The 19,075-nt window shown below is 35.9% G+C and overlaps 1 protein-coding gene across 4 annotated transcripts in view; it reads left to right on the top strand.

Moving 5' to 3' along the window:
• Positions 1-19,075, top strand: part of PHF14 (PHD finger protein 14) — a 168,114-nt gene that overhangs the window by 40,924 nt on the left and 108,115 nt on the right. For all 4 annotated transcript variants that reach the window (XM_054190893.1, XM_054190891.1, XM_054190892.1 and 1 more), the window contains exons 9-14: positions 1,136-1,406; positions 2,159-2,265; positions 3,800-3,895; positions 5,454-5,557; positions 6,962-7,093; positions 15,655-15,823. In XM_054190893.1, the coding sequence (XP_054046868.1) occupies positions 1,136-1,406; positions 2,159-2,265; positions 3,800-3,895; positions 5,454-5,557; positions 6,962-7,093; positions 15,655-15,823 (879 nt within the window). The remainder of the gene's footprint in view (positions 1-1,135; positions 1,407-2,158; positions 2,266-3,799; positions 3,896-5,453; positions 5,558-6,961; positions 7,094-15,654; positions 15,824-19,075) is intronic.

Here is a 19,075-nt window from a genome sequence, read left to right as displayed (position 1 = left end):
GTAATTAGTGAAGAAGCATCTTAGCTGAGGAAGCTATAAACTGTTCTTGATCCTTCCAGTGGAGAATAAAGCAAGGTGGTGGATCTGTTGCGTGGTGGCTGTAGTTGGTGGATCTGTGCATGGTGCTGTGGGCCCAAGAAAAAAAGCCCTTGGGGTCAGAGCTGGCCTGCAAGCCATGTTTGCCAAGTTTCTTTGTCATTAATGTTGAAGACTTAGTAAACTAATGTGTTAAACTGTCTGTAATATTATCTTCAGCGATGCTGTTTGTAATCAGAGCTGTTCCTTAACCATAGCGTGCATATACACGCACATGTTTTTGCTTTTGTCTCAGGAGTATCTCATACCATATGGTGGGGCAGTTGGATTAGTTTAGTTTCTTCTTTCTGCAGGCAAGTAAACAACTTCTAACTGATAGTCAGCTGGAGTGTTGCCTCTGAAGGTTTGTATGTTGATGTCATTTTCTGCTAGAATTGCCACTACATAGAGTTCCCGCAAGACAGTGTTTTCCACCTGTCAGTAACAACTTGATCTTCTGGGGTTGATCTCCCAGATGGTCACAGATATACAGATGTGATTGACAATATATATTGTGAGCCTCTCTTGCCTACTTCACTTCTGCTTTGGTTGTGTTTTTGGCACATTATAGTCAGCTAGCTTAACATTTATAAGGAGATCTGACATTGAGAGAGGAGTTCCTATGAAAGGATCTCAAATATGGCAAAAATGCTCCTGTAGATACCAATTTAAAGTATATCTAAATGTATTTTTGATAGGTCAGCCAAGGCTTTTCCCAGTAGTGAATTTTCACAGTCCCATCAGATTATCATTATTAGAAGGGATTGTCTGAAAGCCAGCAATCATCCATGCTGGGGACATCTCATCAGGAAACCTGTGAATACCTCCAAAACCTAGTGAAAGGATAATGTTATTTGTGTATGCGTTTTGAAGTAAAATCAAATGTCTGAATCAGTGGCTGTTTCTTGAGTTGTAGAGTTCCAGAGTGAAAACAGTGTTGATTAGATCATGCAGCTTTTAAAATGCAAATAGATTGTGGATGTGTTTCAAAAGGATATAACTCAAAACCAATTTTGAATTGTTCCCGTATGTTTTTAATTTATAGAATTCTTTATTGCAGGCTCGAATCAATGCCAGGCTACAGCAGTATCGTGCCAAGGCAGAGTTGGCCCGCACCACCAGGCCTCAGGCTTGGGTTCCCAGGGAAAAGCTACCACGACCACTTACTAGCAGTGCTTCAGCCATACGTAAGCTTATGCGCAAAGCTGAGTTAATGGGAATTAGTACAGACATTTTTCCAGTGGATACTTCAGATACTAGTTCCAGTGTTGATGGAAGAAGAAAACATAAACAACCAGCTCTCACTGCTGATTTTGTGAATTATTACCTTGGTAAGAATGAAATTTGCCTATTTTTCTCAAGAAAAAAATTATCCCTTTGCTGTATGTGTACTGTGCTGATTCACGTTGCCTAGAGAAGCTGTGGATACCCCATCCCTGGAGGTGTTCAAGGCCAGGCTGGATGGGGCTTTGAGCAGCCTGGTCTAGTGGGAGGTGTCCCTGCCCATGGCAGGGGGTTGGAACTAGATGATCTTTCAGGTCCCTTCCAACCCGAACCATTCTGTGTTTGGCTTTTTTATTTTACTTATATTTCTTTGTTATTAATAGATAAATATGAATTATGACTTCATTTTAGGTCAGATACATTATTGCTTGGTATCTGTATTTACAAAGTAAGTTAGAGATTTTTTAAAAAAAAATTTCAGAAAAGAAGAAAATCATTCTAATATAAACGGGAGGCAGTGTCATTGCTAGGAAGGGAGTAGAAGCTTAGGTACCTTTGGTGTCATTTTTTTTCTTTTGTTTTCCTCCCTTTCTGTGTGGAATGGTGTGATTTTTGTCTTGGGACTGTTTGCTAGATGGCTGATCAAAGCTTACCATTTAAATAACTTTACTAGTTATGCAGCAGAAAGTAAATGTTATGACTGTTCATTCTACTCAATCTGTATAATAAACCTATAGGCTATAGTTTGGTGTTTTTGTGTTCTTATGGTTTTATGCTTTTCATTGCTTCACATTTTTCAGTGCATAAAACTTGAAAATATAGCCAAGGATAGGAAATAATGCAATTTTCTTTTAAATAGAGAGAAATATGCGCATGATTCAGATCCAGGAGAATATGGCCGAACAGAAGAATATCAAGGATAAATTAGAAAATGAGCAAGAAAAGCTTCATGTGGAGTATAATAAGGTGAAGAAAAAGGGATAATGAACTGTTGTACTGTTTTTAGTATTGCTGCGGTTTAGTTTGGTAGCATTTTGCTTTCCAAACAAAATGACTTAGAAAGAAAGATATAAACCATTCTTTCTTTAAAAGTTATATTTAAAAACATATTTATTTTAAAAATATTCTGTGGTCTTTTTTTCCCCATGCAAGCAGAATCAACTTCTAAAATGTCATATATTGGCTGGGCATGAGTTCTTTAACTAACCCCACTGAGACCTCAGTGACAAATTGCACATGGACAGACAGGTCCCTCTCATGAGTGAACTGTATCTTAGGGCCCTTCTTTTTTTCATTCTTTGTATGCATTTCATTTGAGACTTTGAGACAACAGTTTAACTCCTCTTTCTCTCTCTGTGGTGTTTTTTTTTTTTTTTTTTTTTTTTTTTTGCTTGTGTGTAGTTCTAGATTCTTTTTGAACCTGCTGCTTGGTTCTCTGCTTAGAACCCTACTTGATAATAGAGAGTCTAGGATTGTCGGAGTGTTGTTTATTTGTTTATGTCAACTCCAACTACAGTTGTGTTCATCCTAGATTTAGTGACTTGACTAATTTTTCAGGCTGAAATAATCAGTATTTACACGTCCATAGTGTCCTCTGAGTATTTTGTTTGAGTATATGAAATTTGGGGCTCATAAATGATGGCATTGCTCCCCCAAAATGTTGCTGCTTTATTTTTTTATTAACTTATCATCATGGTTAAAAAAGCATTTTATATTTTAGTTGCATTTTTGCTAAATAATTATATCTTTATTTTAATCTTTAAATATTTTGAAATCGAACGTAGAAATACTGTATCTTTTGTAATAGATGACATGCTGCAACTCTTGCTGAATTCAGCAGCCTCTCAGGTGACAGTGATGACAAACAATAGTGTTGATAATAATTCTTAAATAGGTGTGTGTTTTAAATGGAAACATATGGAAATGAAGCAGCAGGTCCTTGTGAACTGCCCAAAGATGATAAAGAGGAAAGGGATTGTGCACGGGGATTTTAACCAAATTAATAGGTTGTATGTGCTGTGTGGTAACAAACAAGTACTTCCAGAAGAAAAAAACAAAAACGTTTTTTCTGCTTGCATCCTTTATTAATTATATCTTTTTCTATGACAGTGAGTGAATGTTCTTTGGTAATGCAATATAGAGCTTTAATTCATTTATATGGTTACTTGTTACAATGTCATTGCTCAAGTAGTATGGACAACACATAAAAGATGTTGCTATATTTTAGTTTTGCTTTTTAGTTGACTTTATGAAACCTTCTTTTCATACTGAAATGCTTCAGATCTTCTTTACAAACAGGTGGCTGCCCAGGTTTTCATCTTAGTTCCATTAAATTGCTGAATGATTGCACTGGTCTCAGCTATATTGACATGAGTTCCATTGTTTTTTATTCACACAATAAAGTAATGCACCCTAGATAGGTAAGAGGTTGAATGAATTTTATTAAATAACTCTTAATGGATTTTCATTCCTGTTGATTTTTTTTTCTTTAACTTTTCAGCTGTGTGAGTCCTTGGAAGAGCTACAAAATTTGAATGGAAAACTGCGAAATGAAGGGCAAGGCATTTGGGCTCTGCTGGGTAGAATCATTGGACAGGTTGGTTGGGTTTTTTCTCCCCTTTTTATACTCCGTAGGCAGACCTGATGTTCCCAGAATTTTGTTTTTGCCTGTCACTTCTATGGCTGAATAAATTGCTTTGATGAGACCCAGGCTTTACTCTGGGGATAATGTTTCCTGATTGAAATACCTAGACTTCTGCAAACCACCTATTGGAAACCTGTAGCTTAATTTTGTTGTTGTAATAGCGATCTTGTTTGCAAAATTCTTTCATTCGGTATAACTGATTGACCTGTCATTTGTGATGAACCTTAACGTGAAGCATGAGTTAGTCCTACCATTTTTGTCTCCACATTGTCTTTAGTTACTGTAGGCTTCAAATGATATGGTAGCTCTTTATGGCTTTTCTAAGATACAAATCTTTGAAACTGCAGTATGTATGTGATGGTTTTTAACTGGATAGAGCAGAATATTTTGGTCAAATGAATATAAATATTCAAGAGAAGAGAAGATTTGGATTGCGTCCTGTTGCCAGCAATTTTCTTTGTTCTCATTGATACACATGGAGAAAAGAGGGAAGTATAGATTCTTGCCATGTTTTGACATATGCTTTATGTCAAAGGTATTAAATAGCAATGGACATTTTAGATGTCAGAGAGAGACTGAAAAGATTTCCAATTGTGATTTTAAGGAAGATTGAAGAAACTGTTCGTTGTAAAAATACAGGCATACAATTAGGTCACAATTTTGTGGTGCCCTTTTGTAAAGCTGAGTTAGTGCTGCTGTTCAGAAAACGAAGCTTACCCTTTCTTTATGCAGTTGTGATTCTTAAGATATGCTAGCTTTTTCTGGTTGTATTTGTCCACCTATCTTTTCTACTTGTGAAGAAGGATTCTCTCATAATGTACCTCTTGAATCAAGATTATTTTTTTCCACTCCTTTTTGTGATGGCTTTGAGTAAGTATTCACAAATATATTTCCTGGTGCAAACGTTGCTAAATGGAAAAAAAAGAAGAAAAGTTAAGTAGAATTCATTTGCACAGCTTGCATGACATTTTTTTTCCAGTTGGTTGAACAGATGCAGACCCACGGGGCTGCTGAGAAATGACTTTGATAGATGGCTGCTGTCTGAGAAGCTAGCATACTGCAGATTAGTAGAAACCCGAAGAGAATCTCGTCTGCTTTGTGAAGGGCTTGGTCCAATAAGATAATTTTTCTAATTAACCTATTGAGCACCATTGTAGCAGGGATGTTGGGGAAAATAAACTGCCTTAATATTCTGTCAGTTTTCTGAATTTGCCTTTGCTTGTTTCAGCTGCTTAGAAAAATGCATCCTTGTTCATCCCTCTGTTTGAAGCTTGAAGAAAAATTTGGAAAGCTAGAATTTCAATCTGGGTTTTATTTATTAAATTGAGAAAGAATAGTATAATATTACTTTATCCCAGTATGACTTTGGTAGTTGCTCTTGTCTGCAAAACAGCTAGCTAAGCAATTTCCCACTCATAATTTGAGTCTTGTTCTTCATGCATTGAGATTAGAGTGGTGTTCTCTAAAACTCTCAAGACTCATGTGTACTTCATTTGTTCAAATCCAATAGAAATTGAACATACCAGCAATTCTACGTGCTCCTAAGGAAAGGAAACCAAGTAAAAAGGAAGGAGGAACGCAAAAGACATCCACGCTTCCGGCTGTACTTTATAGGCAAGTAACGAAGTCTTGACAGAATAGATAAAACATATAGTAAGTTATAGTTTCACAGAAGTGCTAAGAGAAAATTGTTTGCTTCGATTTTGATTAACAAAATGCTTCAGAGTTGTCTATATGTTTTACTTACTTCTGAAGGCTAAGTTGAACAGTAGTCAATTCTTCACCTTAGCACTCATCAGTAAGCTTTGGGGTGTTTTTGCTAATTTGGCAGCAGTGCTTTGAAGACAAAGGTAACTCTTCACAGCTGAAATAGAAGGCTCCTTTGCCTCTGTGGTGTGACAATTTTTAACTGGTCATCTTGTCTTTTGAATGCAGTCATCTGTGTTGATGATTTTGCGAACAGTGCTGCTGTTTAGTCACAGTGGCTGGGTGCATAAAACACTTGTCATATAAGAATTTTTACTTTTTGCTTATGGGTTGTCAAATGCTTTGGGATAGCTTGTGTCACTTACTCTGTCATTGTTCCACCCTTTCTCCTCCTTCAAAGTTGTGAAGCTACTGACTGGGTTTTAACTAAGCTTAACAAGTGGAAAATATGCTGGGATCCCAGAGCATGACTGTGCAAAATATACATATCGTCTTGGATCTTCTCTTGCCACCAGCTGAGAAGTGGCACGGTCTGTCGCTTATCTAGAGAGCAGCAGCCAGGCCTCCAGCCACAGCAAGTGGGCAGTATCATGCCCAGCTAGCAGGCTAAATGAAGAAGACAGGATACATAAGCAAAAGTTAATTTTAGTGCTGCGAGAGGTGAAAATCTTGAGAACACGGCAGTGGGCTGAGGGTTTGGCAATTTAGATGTATACACAAACAAATGATAGGAGTCACGCTTTACTAGTTCTCTTTCATTCAAATTCAGTCATTTGGTTCCTCCCATTTTATAATGGAATCAATGAACACCTGATCTTTTTGAAATACCTAAAATTTCGATTACGGTAAATAATAATAACAAAAAGGAAATGTAATTTCTTATGAGTTGATACATTGCCGAACATAATAGCAGCAGAGACCTATTTCAGGGTGCTTGCATTATTGAAATAAGCATATGATTGTTAAGACTGATAATAGCAGCATAGTTTTCTATTTAAGCGTTTGGATGGCACAGATAGTATTTTTTCCACTTCCCACTGGTACATTTTGTTGAAGTACCAAGTGATTACTTACTGGTTAGAAGTCCTCAAAAATCAGATTGAAAGACATTTTATTGTTAAGTATATTAGATGCCTTTTTATGCTTTACTGTATATCGATAGAAGCTCCTTAAAAAGTAATTATGCACTTAAATGACGCATTCAGGTGGAAGTTGCCACTTGTTTGTATTGAAACTGGGGATTATGTTGGGATGTATTATTTGTTCTTTATGATTTTAAATATAATACTTTTTTGCTACCTACATGAAAAGTTGTGGAATTTGCAAGAAGAACCATGATCAACACCTACTCCTACTGTGTGATACTTGTAAACTCCATTATCATCTTGGTTGCCTGGATCCACCTCTTACACGGATGCCAAGGAAGACCAAAAACAGTTACTGGTAAGAGTGCAGCTGATGTATTGTCTTGTGCTATCTCTTAAAGTAGGACATAAATGTGAATGGACTTGCAAATTCTAAGTGGTTTAGACATTGCTATAATGCAGTCTGAACTGAGGTATTTTATTTTCAGGTTATTAGCAGTGATATTTCAAGGCAAAAAAATAGTTGTAAAGATTTTCTCATTATTAGCCTCTGCATAGAAATAGATTATAGCTTTAATTTTCTTAGCTTTTGCATTCATTTTTGATTATTAATGCTGCTATATAATAATGGTAGGAAACAATAGGCTGGAAATTAAAGACTTGATCTTCTGTTTATCTTAGGACCCAGATATGCAACTCTCTGTCCAGATCTTTAGGAAAATACGTGTCAATACTTAAAAATAAACTTATAATTAGTAGTTTATTGCAATGTGGAAATCATTTGGGTTTACTTCTGTCTTATGACTCAAATCTGCAAAGGCAGAAGCATATGCGTAACCATACTTACTGCAGTTACATTTCCATGAATTAAAATTATTTTTGTGCCAGTGGAGCAGGACAAAAGCTAAGTCGTACAATGCAGAACTGGTAATGTGGTAAAGGTGCTGATTTCCAAACTGTGATAAAATTAGCGTGCTGCTGTGTTGTGTTAGCATTCTGCATGTTTCTAAACTGCTATAAAATGGGTCAGAAGCAGTTATTCAGAAGCAGTTTTTGTCTGGCAAGAAGTTTGTGTACAGCATCTCTAGGTATCATCATCACCTTGTCTAAACGTTCAGGTTTTTGGTTCAGGTACCAAATAAGATTTGTCTAAGAATTCCTTATAAAAATACAGTAAAACTATTTTGATTGAAAAAACTTGGTTTCTATTTTTCTTCAGATGTCTCGTATTTATTTATTTATTTATTTATTTTTAAATTCCATAAAACATTTACTGAAGTCATCTTTTTGGGTAGTTTTGATGATTGTGTTCAGAGCAAGATGGCTGGTACATGAAATGGGAGGTCTCTCTTTTTTTATATCTTAACATGACAAAACCTGAATTTACCCCTGTAAATGTAGTTAGTAAATTAATAGAGATTTCCTTTAAAAGCTGACAATCTCAGGAAGGTTTTTACCATCACAAATATTTTTCTGGACTTAAATTTCCTTTAATTATTTAATGTAGTCTGTGATTTTGAACTTTTCAGTATTTCAAGGGCATTCTCAGCTCTTTGGTCAAATTTACAAAGTAGTTATGTTACATAGAAGCTTTTTTTTTTTTTTGGTAGCTTCTGCATTTGGTTTTTGTTCTGCTTTTTAACCAAGTTGAAAAGGCTCACCAAGAGCTATCAGTCCAAAAGATGTAAGACTACAATTCTCAGTAGGTGTTAAAGGCAGAATAGGTCAGGTTAGGTAGTAAAATGCTTTGATTTCAAAGCTACAGTTTGTCTTTATTGTGAATTTCATGCTTCAGTTATATCTCAGATCACAAACTTAGCTTTTACTTCTAATTAGATAGGGCATATTCTGGAGTATGAGATTATAATGGACAAATTGAGCTGTATTGATTGCATTCTTTTCATCATTGAACACACCTTTATGTATTTTTTTCAGGATCAGTAGAGAGCATATAGAATGGAGCCTTAATCTAAGTTGGAGTTCAGCAGGTTCCCCCCCCCGCTCCTGTTTTGAATACAATTTTAATCTTTTTCATTGAGTTATGAAGAAAAGTGCGATTTTATTTTTTTTTTATATGGCGGCCATGTGCTTTTCAGATATTTGTATAGATACAATGGGAACTTAGACAAAAAGATAAAAGTAAGAAAATGTGTATAGTGGGAAATTCCTTGAAACGTTAGGCAGGTTGAAAGACTTTATTTAAAGTGGTTAAGAATGTTGTCTTTAGTCCTCTTTTAAACTAATCAGCAGGAAACAGTTAAAAATAATTTCTTCTTAATTTTTACTTTCTATTTCGTTATCACTGCTGATCCTTTGCTCATAATTGCTAACTTGAGCCTTTGCAAAATGTTTGATGAGTAGAATCATATACTTTATCAATACATATTTATTTAAACATTGGGTAGTTTAGCAGGAGTTTATTCCATAAGCTTCGTATTTTATACTGTGTTTGAGGATGCCAAATGATTTAACTTATGTGTGGGACGCTATGTAGATTAGTTAATAGTTATACTTTTTGTCCGTTTCATAGAAATTTAAATTATAGTATACAAAAAAGGATTTTGAAATTATTTGACTAAATCCACTATTACATTTAATAGTAAGAAAAAAGAATTAAAACTTTTTTTATATTTAAAAGCTAATTTGTTAAAGAAAGTACAAATTATAATTAATTATCTCGATGTTTCTAAACACTAAAAGGAGGTAATGATTTTAGTCTCAGTGAAATCGCAGTAAGAGCTTAGACCTGGTGAGCACCCGTGTCTCACAGCTTATTAGAAACTGGTTTCAAGCACTTAACGTTAAGAATTTCCCCAGTTCAGAGGCCTGACAGTTTTCTCCAAGGTAACATTTATACATCTTGAATATTTTAGAAAGAAATTGTTTGTAACATAGTAAGTCCAAAGCCTGCCCTCATTTCAAATAGATTCATTTTGGAAGGGAAGAGCATGACAACTGTTTTACGTAATAAAACACGAAAGCATTAATTTCGACCTGTTTTCATGTGGTGCTTTCAAAGCAGACCATCGGCTCTAATCATAGAGTAAAATGCTGTGGCATACTTCTATTTAAAAATTTGGAAATTTTCAGTTTCTTAGAAATCCTGTTGATTAAACTCTAGAATATTCTTTTGATGCACATTTTATCATAAAATTAAGTCTCGCCATTCTCTCTGACAACTTGTGTGCTTTTATGCGCCTGACCATTCGGGATGGACTGGGAACTGTGTATTTTACTGGTAGAGAATGATCAGAACTGATAGAAAAGCAATGCACAAATGTTGACAGACGAATCAAAAGCTGATTATAAAATATTGACGTTTTCATTAAGAAAATACTCAGCAGCTACCAACAGGGAATCGCTCTTTCTATTGAAATGAAGTTGCCGAAAAGCCGTGATAACTTCTGGTAGCGCATGAAATGCTGGGGACTGAGATGAACTAAACAAAGACTAGGGGTCATATTAGGGTTGGTGGGTTTTATCTTTTGTTCTGGAAGGCCAAGTTATTTTCGTGGTAACTCTGCTGTGGGGAGCATTGGCCACAGGACAGAATGCGCTGTGGTGTTGCTGACCAGGAGTCCCGTGAACACTCATTCAGTATCTGGACATTCGTTCATATTCGTGACCCCACTCATTCAGTACTGATCCAGCACATCTCGATTGTTTTTTTCCTCCTGAGTCATTGGATAATTATATTAAAATTATTAACTTGTGTAAGTGAGAGTGCAATATAATATTGCATATAACATATAAATTTTTTGTGTATTTGTCACTTGTCCTAACTGAAGGATGTTTGGGTTGTTGCAAATGGCAAATTTTCAGTATCTTTACTGTCTGAAAGATGCTCTTTGAAGCTCTTTGACAAACTCTTTTTAGTTCATACATGCTCTCTCTTATCTCCACAATAAGAGCAGTCCTCCTTTTTTTTTCCACTTCCAGTACATCATTCAACATGTGTGATTTATTCAAATTACCAGAGCATAGGTGTCATCTTGAAGCTTTGGTCCACGTTTCGCAGGTTCAAAGTGGTTTAATTCTTTGCTAACACTCCAAGCAGTGGTTTATCACGGAGTTACGTCTACAAGACCTGTTTCCTCCTAAATAAAAACAAGCCAGACTCTAACTAATAACTGTACAGTTTTCATCTTTAAACACTGAGGGTAGAACTGTTTTCTGGAAGCACCATAGTATTGTTCAGAAGACTTAAATTTACTCTTTTCACAGTAAGCACTGTGTGCAGAAGATGCTGGTTTCTTCCAAATCCTCCTCTGGCCGAATGCTCAGTTGTGATTATAAGAATGACTGTCTTGTTCAGTCTGAGTCCTTTATATTTTCATCATATAAGCCACTCTGAAACTGTGTACCATACCGGTTAAGGCGGTCTAATTCATCTATAATGTGGTAACTGAACAAAACCTCAGTTTTTTCCTGATTTTTGTAGCATTACCTTTTCAATAAAATATTTCCATTATGTTTTTATCTGGTTTTCTGTCTCATATAGCAAAGATGTTGTTTGCTTTTTTATTAAAATTTCAAAAATAAAACCAGATTTGTGTTAAGTTTACCCATATGTTGGCTTTGAGCTCTGTTTGGTAGATCCTCAACTTCGTAACGCTTCATTTATAAAGGAATGGTGTTTAGTGTTTCTTCGTCTTTTCTAATCATCATTTCAGAAATTCCCATGTGCCAGGCCCATCAGTTAAAATGCATTCACATTTTTTTTTTGATATGTAAAGCTGCAGCGTAAGGAAACATCATAATGTCATTGTTTGCACTGGATTTTTTGGGAAGTAACAGAGTTTTCTTTCTATCCATGGTTTTCGTTGCCACTTGACCAAAAAAACCACCCCTTCTCCAAACTGTCCCTCCCCTCCTTGCTTTCTCAGTGATGTAAATGTTCACTTTTTCACTTTGTAAATTTCTAGGTTAAAGGCCTCACGCTATCAGTTTCCAAAATTTCATAAAAAGAAAGCACTCTGTGATCTTTGAGTGCCTGCTAAAGCCCCATTATAGGTTCACACGTTTCTTGAAGCTGCCTGTGCTCCAAAATCTATTCACCAGGCAATGCAGAAACATTTGCATCATGCAGTTAAGCAAAAACAGCGTTTCAGTGTTAGCCTGGACCTTTAATAATTTTTGAAAATTAATAATGTGTGTTCCCTTTCACTTGCTGTTCTTGTCTCTTGCTAGTATGTTGAGAAGATCCATTTGCTTTGTGAGATGGGAAGGTATCTGTGGTACCATTGGTTCTTGTACCAGGTCAGACTGGAAACACAGCAAAACCATGGAAAATTTTTTTCTTCTGTAGGTTGTTAGTGCTTAAACAAAACTTTCTGTATGAAAAGGTTTCAAGTTCTCACTGAGATTTCTTGATGGATCAAATACTTCCAGTAATTTTTAGTAGTAGGTACATTTTAGTAGCAGGTGTATTATTGCCTTCTACTGATTTTCTCTGTGAGTCTAGATTAGGCAAGTCCAGACTAAAGGCAAAACAAAACCTGTGTACAGAAGTTGAATCTTTGGCACCGTTTCTCCTGTTGATTTGTTTGTGCTGCATGGCAATGCTTGCTAGTTCAGAGGTAGTTGAGGATTGTTGTAATAGTTGGAAAGGTGACCTGTTGTGGTAGGTTCTCTGTTCACTGATTGTCCTTGAAGAGGTGAAATTAAATGAGCATGGCTTTAGCGTAGCCAAATGAAAGGCGATTCATATGTCTGCTTTCCATGAATATGGTGGGATTAAACAGCAGAATGGGAAAAGAGTTCTTTGAATTCAAGAACCATGTTGAAATGAACTGTAATAGGAACTGAAAGTTAGGAGATTGTTTCCAAGCCAGAAGAGTGTGTGTCTGTAATAGCTTTTCTGTGGGCCCTATGGGAGTTAACAACCGAACTACTTTATAGTTGAAGCTTGACTGTTTTATAATAGGGTTGGTAAGATGTGGGTGCCTGTGATAGTTGAGGTTATTCCAGTAAATCAAGAGGTTGCTTGTAAGTTCACGTTTATAACTTTCCTTTTTTCCCATACCTTCGGTGTATTCGTGAAGTTTTGTTCTGTGATTCACACACCACCCCTCCCCATCGTACTGTGATTTTGCAGCTTTCTTTTTGTAGATCTAGCTTTTTTCTAATTGTGATTGCTGTGACACTTGTACCACCTGTTTCAGAGCAAGCTTAAGTCATGAAAGTGGAATTTCAGGAACTTCCACGCAGTACCTCATCTGTTGGCAGACATGTTTCTTGTCTTCCGCACTAATATCAAAGTTAAAATGCTTCATTTATTTACATTTAAATAGGGCCCTAATGAAACTAAAGTACTTTGCTGATCTGCGTAGTTATTTTCTGTACAACTGTCTGAACTTATGTAGAAGAAAAACAGCGTCTTTCCCTTTCAATAGTGCGGAGCTAAAGAACAGGAATGATGTAAAACTTAGGTGCAGGGTGGTAGATCCAAGAGACTGGCTCGCAACTCCAAATATTGCTGTAAAATCATACTACTATTTTTTTGTCTTGTAAGAACTTCAGTTTTTTTTCATACAGCTCTTTCGTTGTAGAATGCTTACTTTTAAAATTAATACATACTACATATTTTTACTGTAAGAATGGGGAAAAGAAACTTTTTATAAGAATTGTTCATCACAGTATTTTTGAACACTTTCATAGCTGTTGCTTACATCTGCATAAGCAGACCATGGTAAGTACTTTCAGTTGTGCTTTCCATTACATAAATTATTGACATGACTGATGCTGCAGTATTATGGAGTGCTGTGCTCTCTGATGCTTACCAAACAGAAAATCTCCTTAGAGTTTTGAGTTTCAAGTTTCGGCAACTTGAAGACAATGCATCATATAAAAGAAAAGAACGCCAAGTAACCTTTAGCTAAGCAGACAACACAAAATTTTGAGGAAATGCCCTTATCTCTAAAGCTTCTCTCTCCTGTTACATCATTGGAGGGCCTTTCTTCATAAAATCTTACAATAATAGTAATTTGCTCTGTGTGCCTTTATTTACTTAAGTGCGCGTGTATACATATTTTTGTGTGTGTGCACACAAATTTATGTAAAGTATAACTGTAAAAAGTAGCATTTTGTGAAAGTTATTATACCTTACATTTTTCTATTGATTTTATGTTTGTGTCCTAAAGAGGCTTAGAAATGCTACAGGTACTGTGTCTGTAATGAACTGAGGTTTGTAAAGAGGAGGAAGAATAGAGTATTACACACATGTATGCTGGCCTAAAACTGTTTGCAGAGTATAAGAACTGCATAAACTGACTTCCTTGTGTTTTGGCTACTGATAAAGTCTCCATACTTACATGAAGGAGGGAAGAGACTGATACTTTCCTGCAGTCTACGCTGTAGTACTTCTGCTTTCCTAGACCAGCAAATAATACTAGCACTTGCATGTGTCCTATTTCCCTGGGTCTCAAGTGCTTTAGAGATAAGTGATTGATCTTCATAACATTATAATGCAGCCACGATTATCTTAACTTCACATATGGAAAAATTGAAGGAGAAAGATTACGCTTTGCCAGGCTTACACTGGTAAGTTACCCAATCCAGGATAAGATCCTCTCTATTTTGACTTGGTAGCCAGTGGTCTGTCTAGTGGACCACGATGACTGCTGTTGTCTTCTGGTGTAGCCAGTAGAGAGCTGATATTATACTGCTTCAATTAGTTTGAAAGAATTAGAAGGCATGGCAAGTTAATGGAGTTGATATTGTGTTAGCCCTTACTGAAGTTCACAGGAGAAAGGCTGTTCCTGTTGAACACGTACATTTGAAGAAATCAGCTCGGACACAACATACGTACCTGACTTTGTTCTTTTGTTTAGGTACGGGATGGTTATGCCTTCTTGTCACAAGTCTGTATTAACATTTAACTTCAAATAATTAAAGACATGTTTTCTGTTTGTCTCCTTGCAAAGCAAATGTGCTCCTTCGTTTAGATATTTTTTAATGTGATAATTTTTAATGTGTGTATCCCTTTTAATGACAATTAATAGCAGAACATGTATTTGGTATTAGAAAAAGAACATGTTTAATACGACTACAGTGATCAATTGGAATTTGTTTGAAAGGTTTTATAGTTTTTTGAATTGGAAATCTAGTGTGAGAAGGAATTAAAAAAACGGCTCTTAGCGGTGGGTGTAATTTTTAAGTTTTCATTAACATATTTTTAGTTAAGATCCGCGTTTATGACTTTGCATAAGATAAGTATTTTCTGAAAATAAGAACAAAACTTGATGATTTCCCATCTTGTTAATTCTGTCATGGAGCTTGTTAATAGCGTTACCTTAGCATCTGTTCTCTTTTGAAGTTCTGAATGTGATTCTTTACTTTTTCAAAGACTCAATAGGCATTTTTTTCAACTCATTGTTCAAAGTTTACTATGCGTCTCCAGCTTCTATATCTTTAATTGTCTCTTCTTTTTTTTTTACAGATTTAAAACCCACTCCCTTAGAAATTAGATATTAAAATTGATTTTCATTGCAGACATGTCTTCTAAATCCCAGCCACTAAAGAGTGCTCTCATCAGAATGAATTCAGCAGTGTGTTATTGTAAAGATTAAACTGCAGCAACAGTTACAATAATGAATAGATTACAGATCAGTGGGCACCATTAAAAATGGGGATATGGTAGGATGCAAATGGTGAAATAGGGTGCATCTTTCTTGAAGATTAAATCCTACTTTCAGAGTCTTGGTTTTCAAAGTTTAAATACAATCAGGAAAAAAAACCAATAAGAACGTCTTGCTCATTTTTTACTTAGTTGCTTAAAATATCGTACATTTGAGGGACTTCGTTAGGTGTCCATTGGGTTTCTTGAATTTTTAATTTATTTTAAACACAAACACTTCAATATGTTTCTTTTTCTGCTTTGTGACTGCAATTTTAAATAGAAAATCTTCCACTTTGCAGGCAGTGCTCAGAGTGTGACCAGGCAGGTAGCAGTGACATGGAGGCTGATATCGCCATGGAAACCTTACCAGATGGGACCAAAAGATCAAGGAGGCAGATTAAGGAACCAGTGAAATTTGTTCCTCAGGATGTGCCACCAGAGCCGAAGAAAATTCCAATCAGAAACACGGTAAATGATGGTTGAGTTGTTGTTATGCAGCTCATACTCATAATAATTTTGTTTAAGATGACTTATGTTTTGGACATTTTGAATTGCGGGATTTCAATTTGATTGATGTTCCATTTTCGTTATAAATGCCCTTTCCTCTGTTTAATGCTTTATTACTTGTGTTAAATACATAGTTTTGCTAAAGTAAAAAGCTGGGAAACATGGTACTTAACTGAAGAGCTGGACAAGCTTTTCCTTTTACCTGGGTCACAAAGTCCTCTGTTAATTGCAGAAAAAGTGAAAATTTAGTTTGCACTTAAACTTAGCCTTTAAAGCTGTTCTTCACCATAAATAGTAAGGGCGCTATGTTCTTGTATGCTAAGTTTTAAATATATCTAATCGCCAATTACAGCTGTAAAGTAATTACTCATTTCCTTATGTACAGGCAACCTACTGACTGACTGCACATTTTGTGACTATCACAAGACCCTGTTATTTCTGTTTATTCAGCTTCCTAGTCTTGCTAGTCATTGTACGTTTTCTCAAACTTCCCTGGTGGATAGTTTTTAGAGAAGAGAAGCAAAAGCTTTTGCTTCCTGTACTGATGAAATATTTAGCATCTTTCTTTCATTGGAAAGTAGAACTTTTTTATTAATCACTGTGCTCTAATCCCTAATATTTTGCTCTCCTACTTGCTCATAAAACAAGGTTTTTCATGTGTGATGTGTTACATCATCTATAAAATGTACATAAAAGTACATTAGGGAATGAGTAGTGTTCCCATGACCCTTTGGAAATTAGTAAGTTATTACATATAAACTGGTGGTTCATCTTCCAATATACTTCTTGGTATTAGGAAATACGTAAACCCTCTCACGTTAGGTATAGGCATACTTCATCTCTCATGCAGCACAACTTTATTTGCCTCATGGAACTTTCCAGACTTTTTATGGTTGTACTAGCAGATACCGTACTTAACTCTTCTGAGTATACACTGATAGGATTAAGCAAGTATTTTCCTGACCTAACCTTAAATGTGTGCTTTAATTACATTCCATTATATTTGGACTGTTTGGGCCACAGCTTTGATTTACCTAATGGCCTCCTTTTCCTCGTCTATGACTAAGAAGAACTTTAACAATGACTCAAGCCAAACTGATTAATTTAGCTCTAACTATTAGGAGTGTGAGTAATCCAAAATTAAATTTAGTGAATAATTAAGAACCTCTCTGTAGGGGAGAAACTTTTTTCCTTTTTCTCATTGAGGGAAAGTTTCCTTCTTCCCTATGTGTAAGAACACATAGGTTCTTACAGCTCTCTGGGTAGGTTGAACTGACTGTTGTCGTGCTGTTGTTCACACAGAAGGAAGACTTACCTGGTGTTCCTGCTTACTGAACCCTTTGTGTCTCCTCTTGCGTTTTCCTTCTTTCTCTCTCTTCCCTCTTTTTATACCTCATGTAGTGGTATTAGGGGGTGAGGATTCATGACTATGGGACTAAAAAGAACTAAAAGTGCTACAGGAAAGGCATTCACCGTAGTAATAGACAAAAGAGTGATATAAGGCATTGTACAAAAATCCGTGGGAAGACAAGATTGGTTTGTTCTAATGCCCAGGTAATAACTGCCAAGCGTCTTCTGCGCTAAATGGAGAGAATTCTGATTGCTCTGAAGTTTTCCCCTTGCGCTGTGAAACTGTGATGTGTTACACTGGTGCTACATTGGTGATTTCAGACCTCACGTGTTAGAGACTATAGATACACACATTCTGGTATGTAATATAGAGACTATATTTGCTTTGAGTGGACTAGTATGTTGCTACGGTGCAGCATTGCACTGTGGAAAATTACTGCTACCAGTCTAAGAAACACTTCGTTCTTCTGCTTGAATTTTTCGTAAGTCTTTCAGTTCTCTCCAGTTCTCCGCTTTTCTACAACATACAGATTTGCAAGATAACATCTTTGTTGCCCTGTGGGTAGAGCTTCTCTGTCAAAGTTATCTCCACTCTTCTAGCTTTCCCACAGCTGACAGGTTGTTGGGTTTGGGTTGTCTTTCTTTTTTTTATTTCCTACTGTCTTCTACTTAACTATGGAAGAGGAGGTTCACACCCTTGACACCTGCTGGATTTCTTTCTCTGAACTAGGCTGAATTCCTTCATTTCAGCTCTTTCATGATCTTGGTGCGCTTAGGCTGTATAACAAAAGGAAGATAGCACACCTTTGAAGACTTGGTAGAAACTTCCTGGCAGTATGGGATTCCTGCTCACCTTTGCTATGAACCCAGGAAAGTTTCTGTTAGTTTTTGTTACTTGTCTGTTTTGGTTTGGGTTTTTCTTAGGAGGAGAATACTTTTTAAGTCATTAGGTCTGGGTCTGTGTGTGTATTTGAGGGGAAAAAAATTGACCTTTGTACAACTTCTCATATGAAGTTGAATTGAGTCTTAGTACTCAGAGAACACCTGTGTGGGGCATTTCAACAGCAATGACCAGGTACTACTTCTGTTCTTTGAGTACTCGCTGCTCAAATCCTTTAAAATAGTTTAAAATAAAGAAGAAGTAGTTAACAATTTGAAAATATACTTACTTCACAGTACTCTCAGTCCTCTCTTCTCAGTGTACTTTTGTATCTCTGGGCATGTTTTATTCCATCTAGTTTTATTTTGGAAGGAATTGGCAAACCTGCTTAGCTAACAGCGTGTAATCAGCCTTGCTTACACTTATAATCAACAAGTGCAATTATAAGTCTGTTGAATTGTCTGTCTTCTGCTTTTAAGGGAATTTCCATTTATGTTGCATAAATTTGTCTTGAATTGATAGAATTGAAAGAAGGGTTTTTTGCCACATACATAGGAGAACAGAATACATCTTGCATGTTGGGATTTCATTGTACTGGTTTATCGTAGTTAACTCTTCATTACTTTGTTGGCAGAAATTGTGGGTAAGCCCTAATATTTTATTTTGATAAAGTTGCATTAAGAGTGTTACTGATGACAAAAATAGCTGGTAACTGTGAGATATTTTATACAAACACATTTGATTAACTAAGTCTACATGCTAACTGTATGAAAAAAATCTTTAGTCTTTATAATTCCAATTTCATACTTGTATAAGCTTCACAAATCATTATTTCTGTTGCTGGTTAATTTCCGAGAAATTAATAGCTAATAGAAGTCAAGAGCCAATCTGTGTAAACCAGATGTCTATAAACTTTTTTTCTGTATTTGTTAAAAACCTAACAATGTTTTTTAACATTTGCTTTTCAGAAGTGTACAATTTTT

This window comes from Rissa tridactyla, chromosome 2, assembly GCF_028500815.1.
Source record: "Rissa tridactyla isolate bRisTri1 chromosome 2, bRisTri1.patW.cur.20221130, whole genome shotgun sequence".
Taxonomy (NCBI): Eukaryota; Metazoa; Chordata; class Aves; order Charadriiformes; family Laridae; genus Rissa; species Rissa tridactyla.
This window is presented reverse-complemented; position numbering and strand designations above follow the sequence as displayed.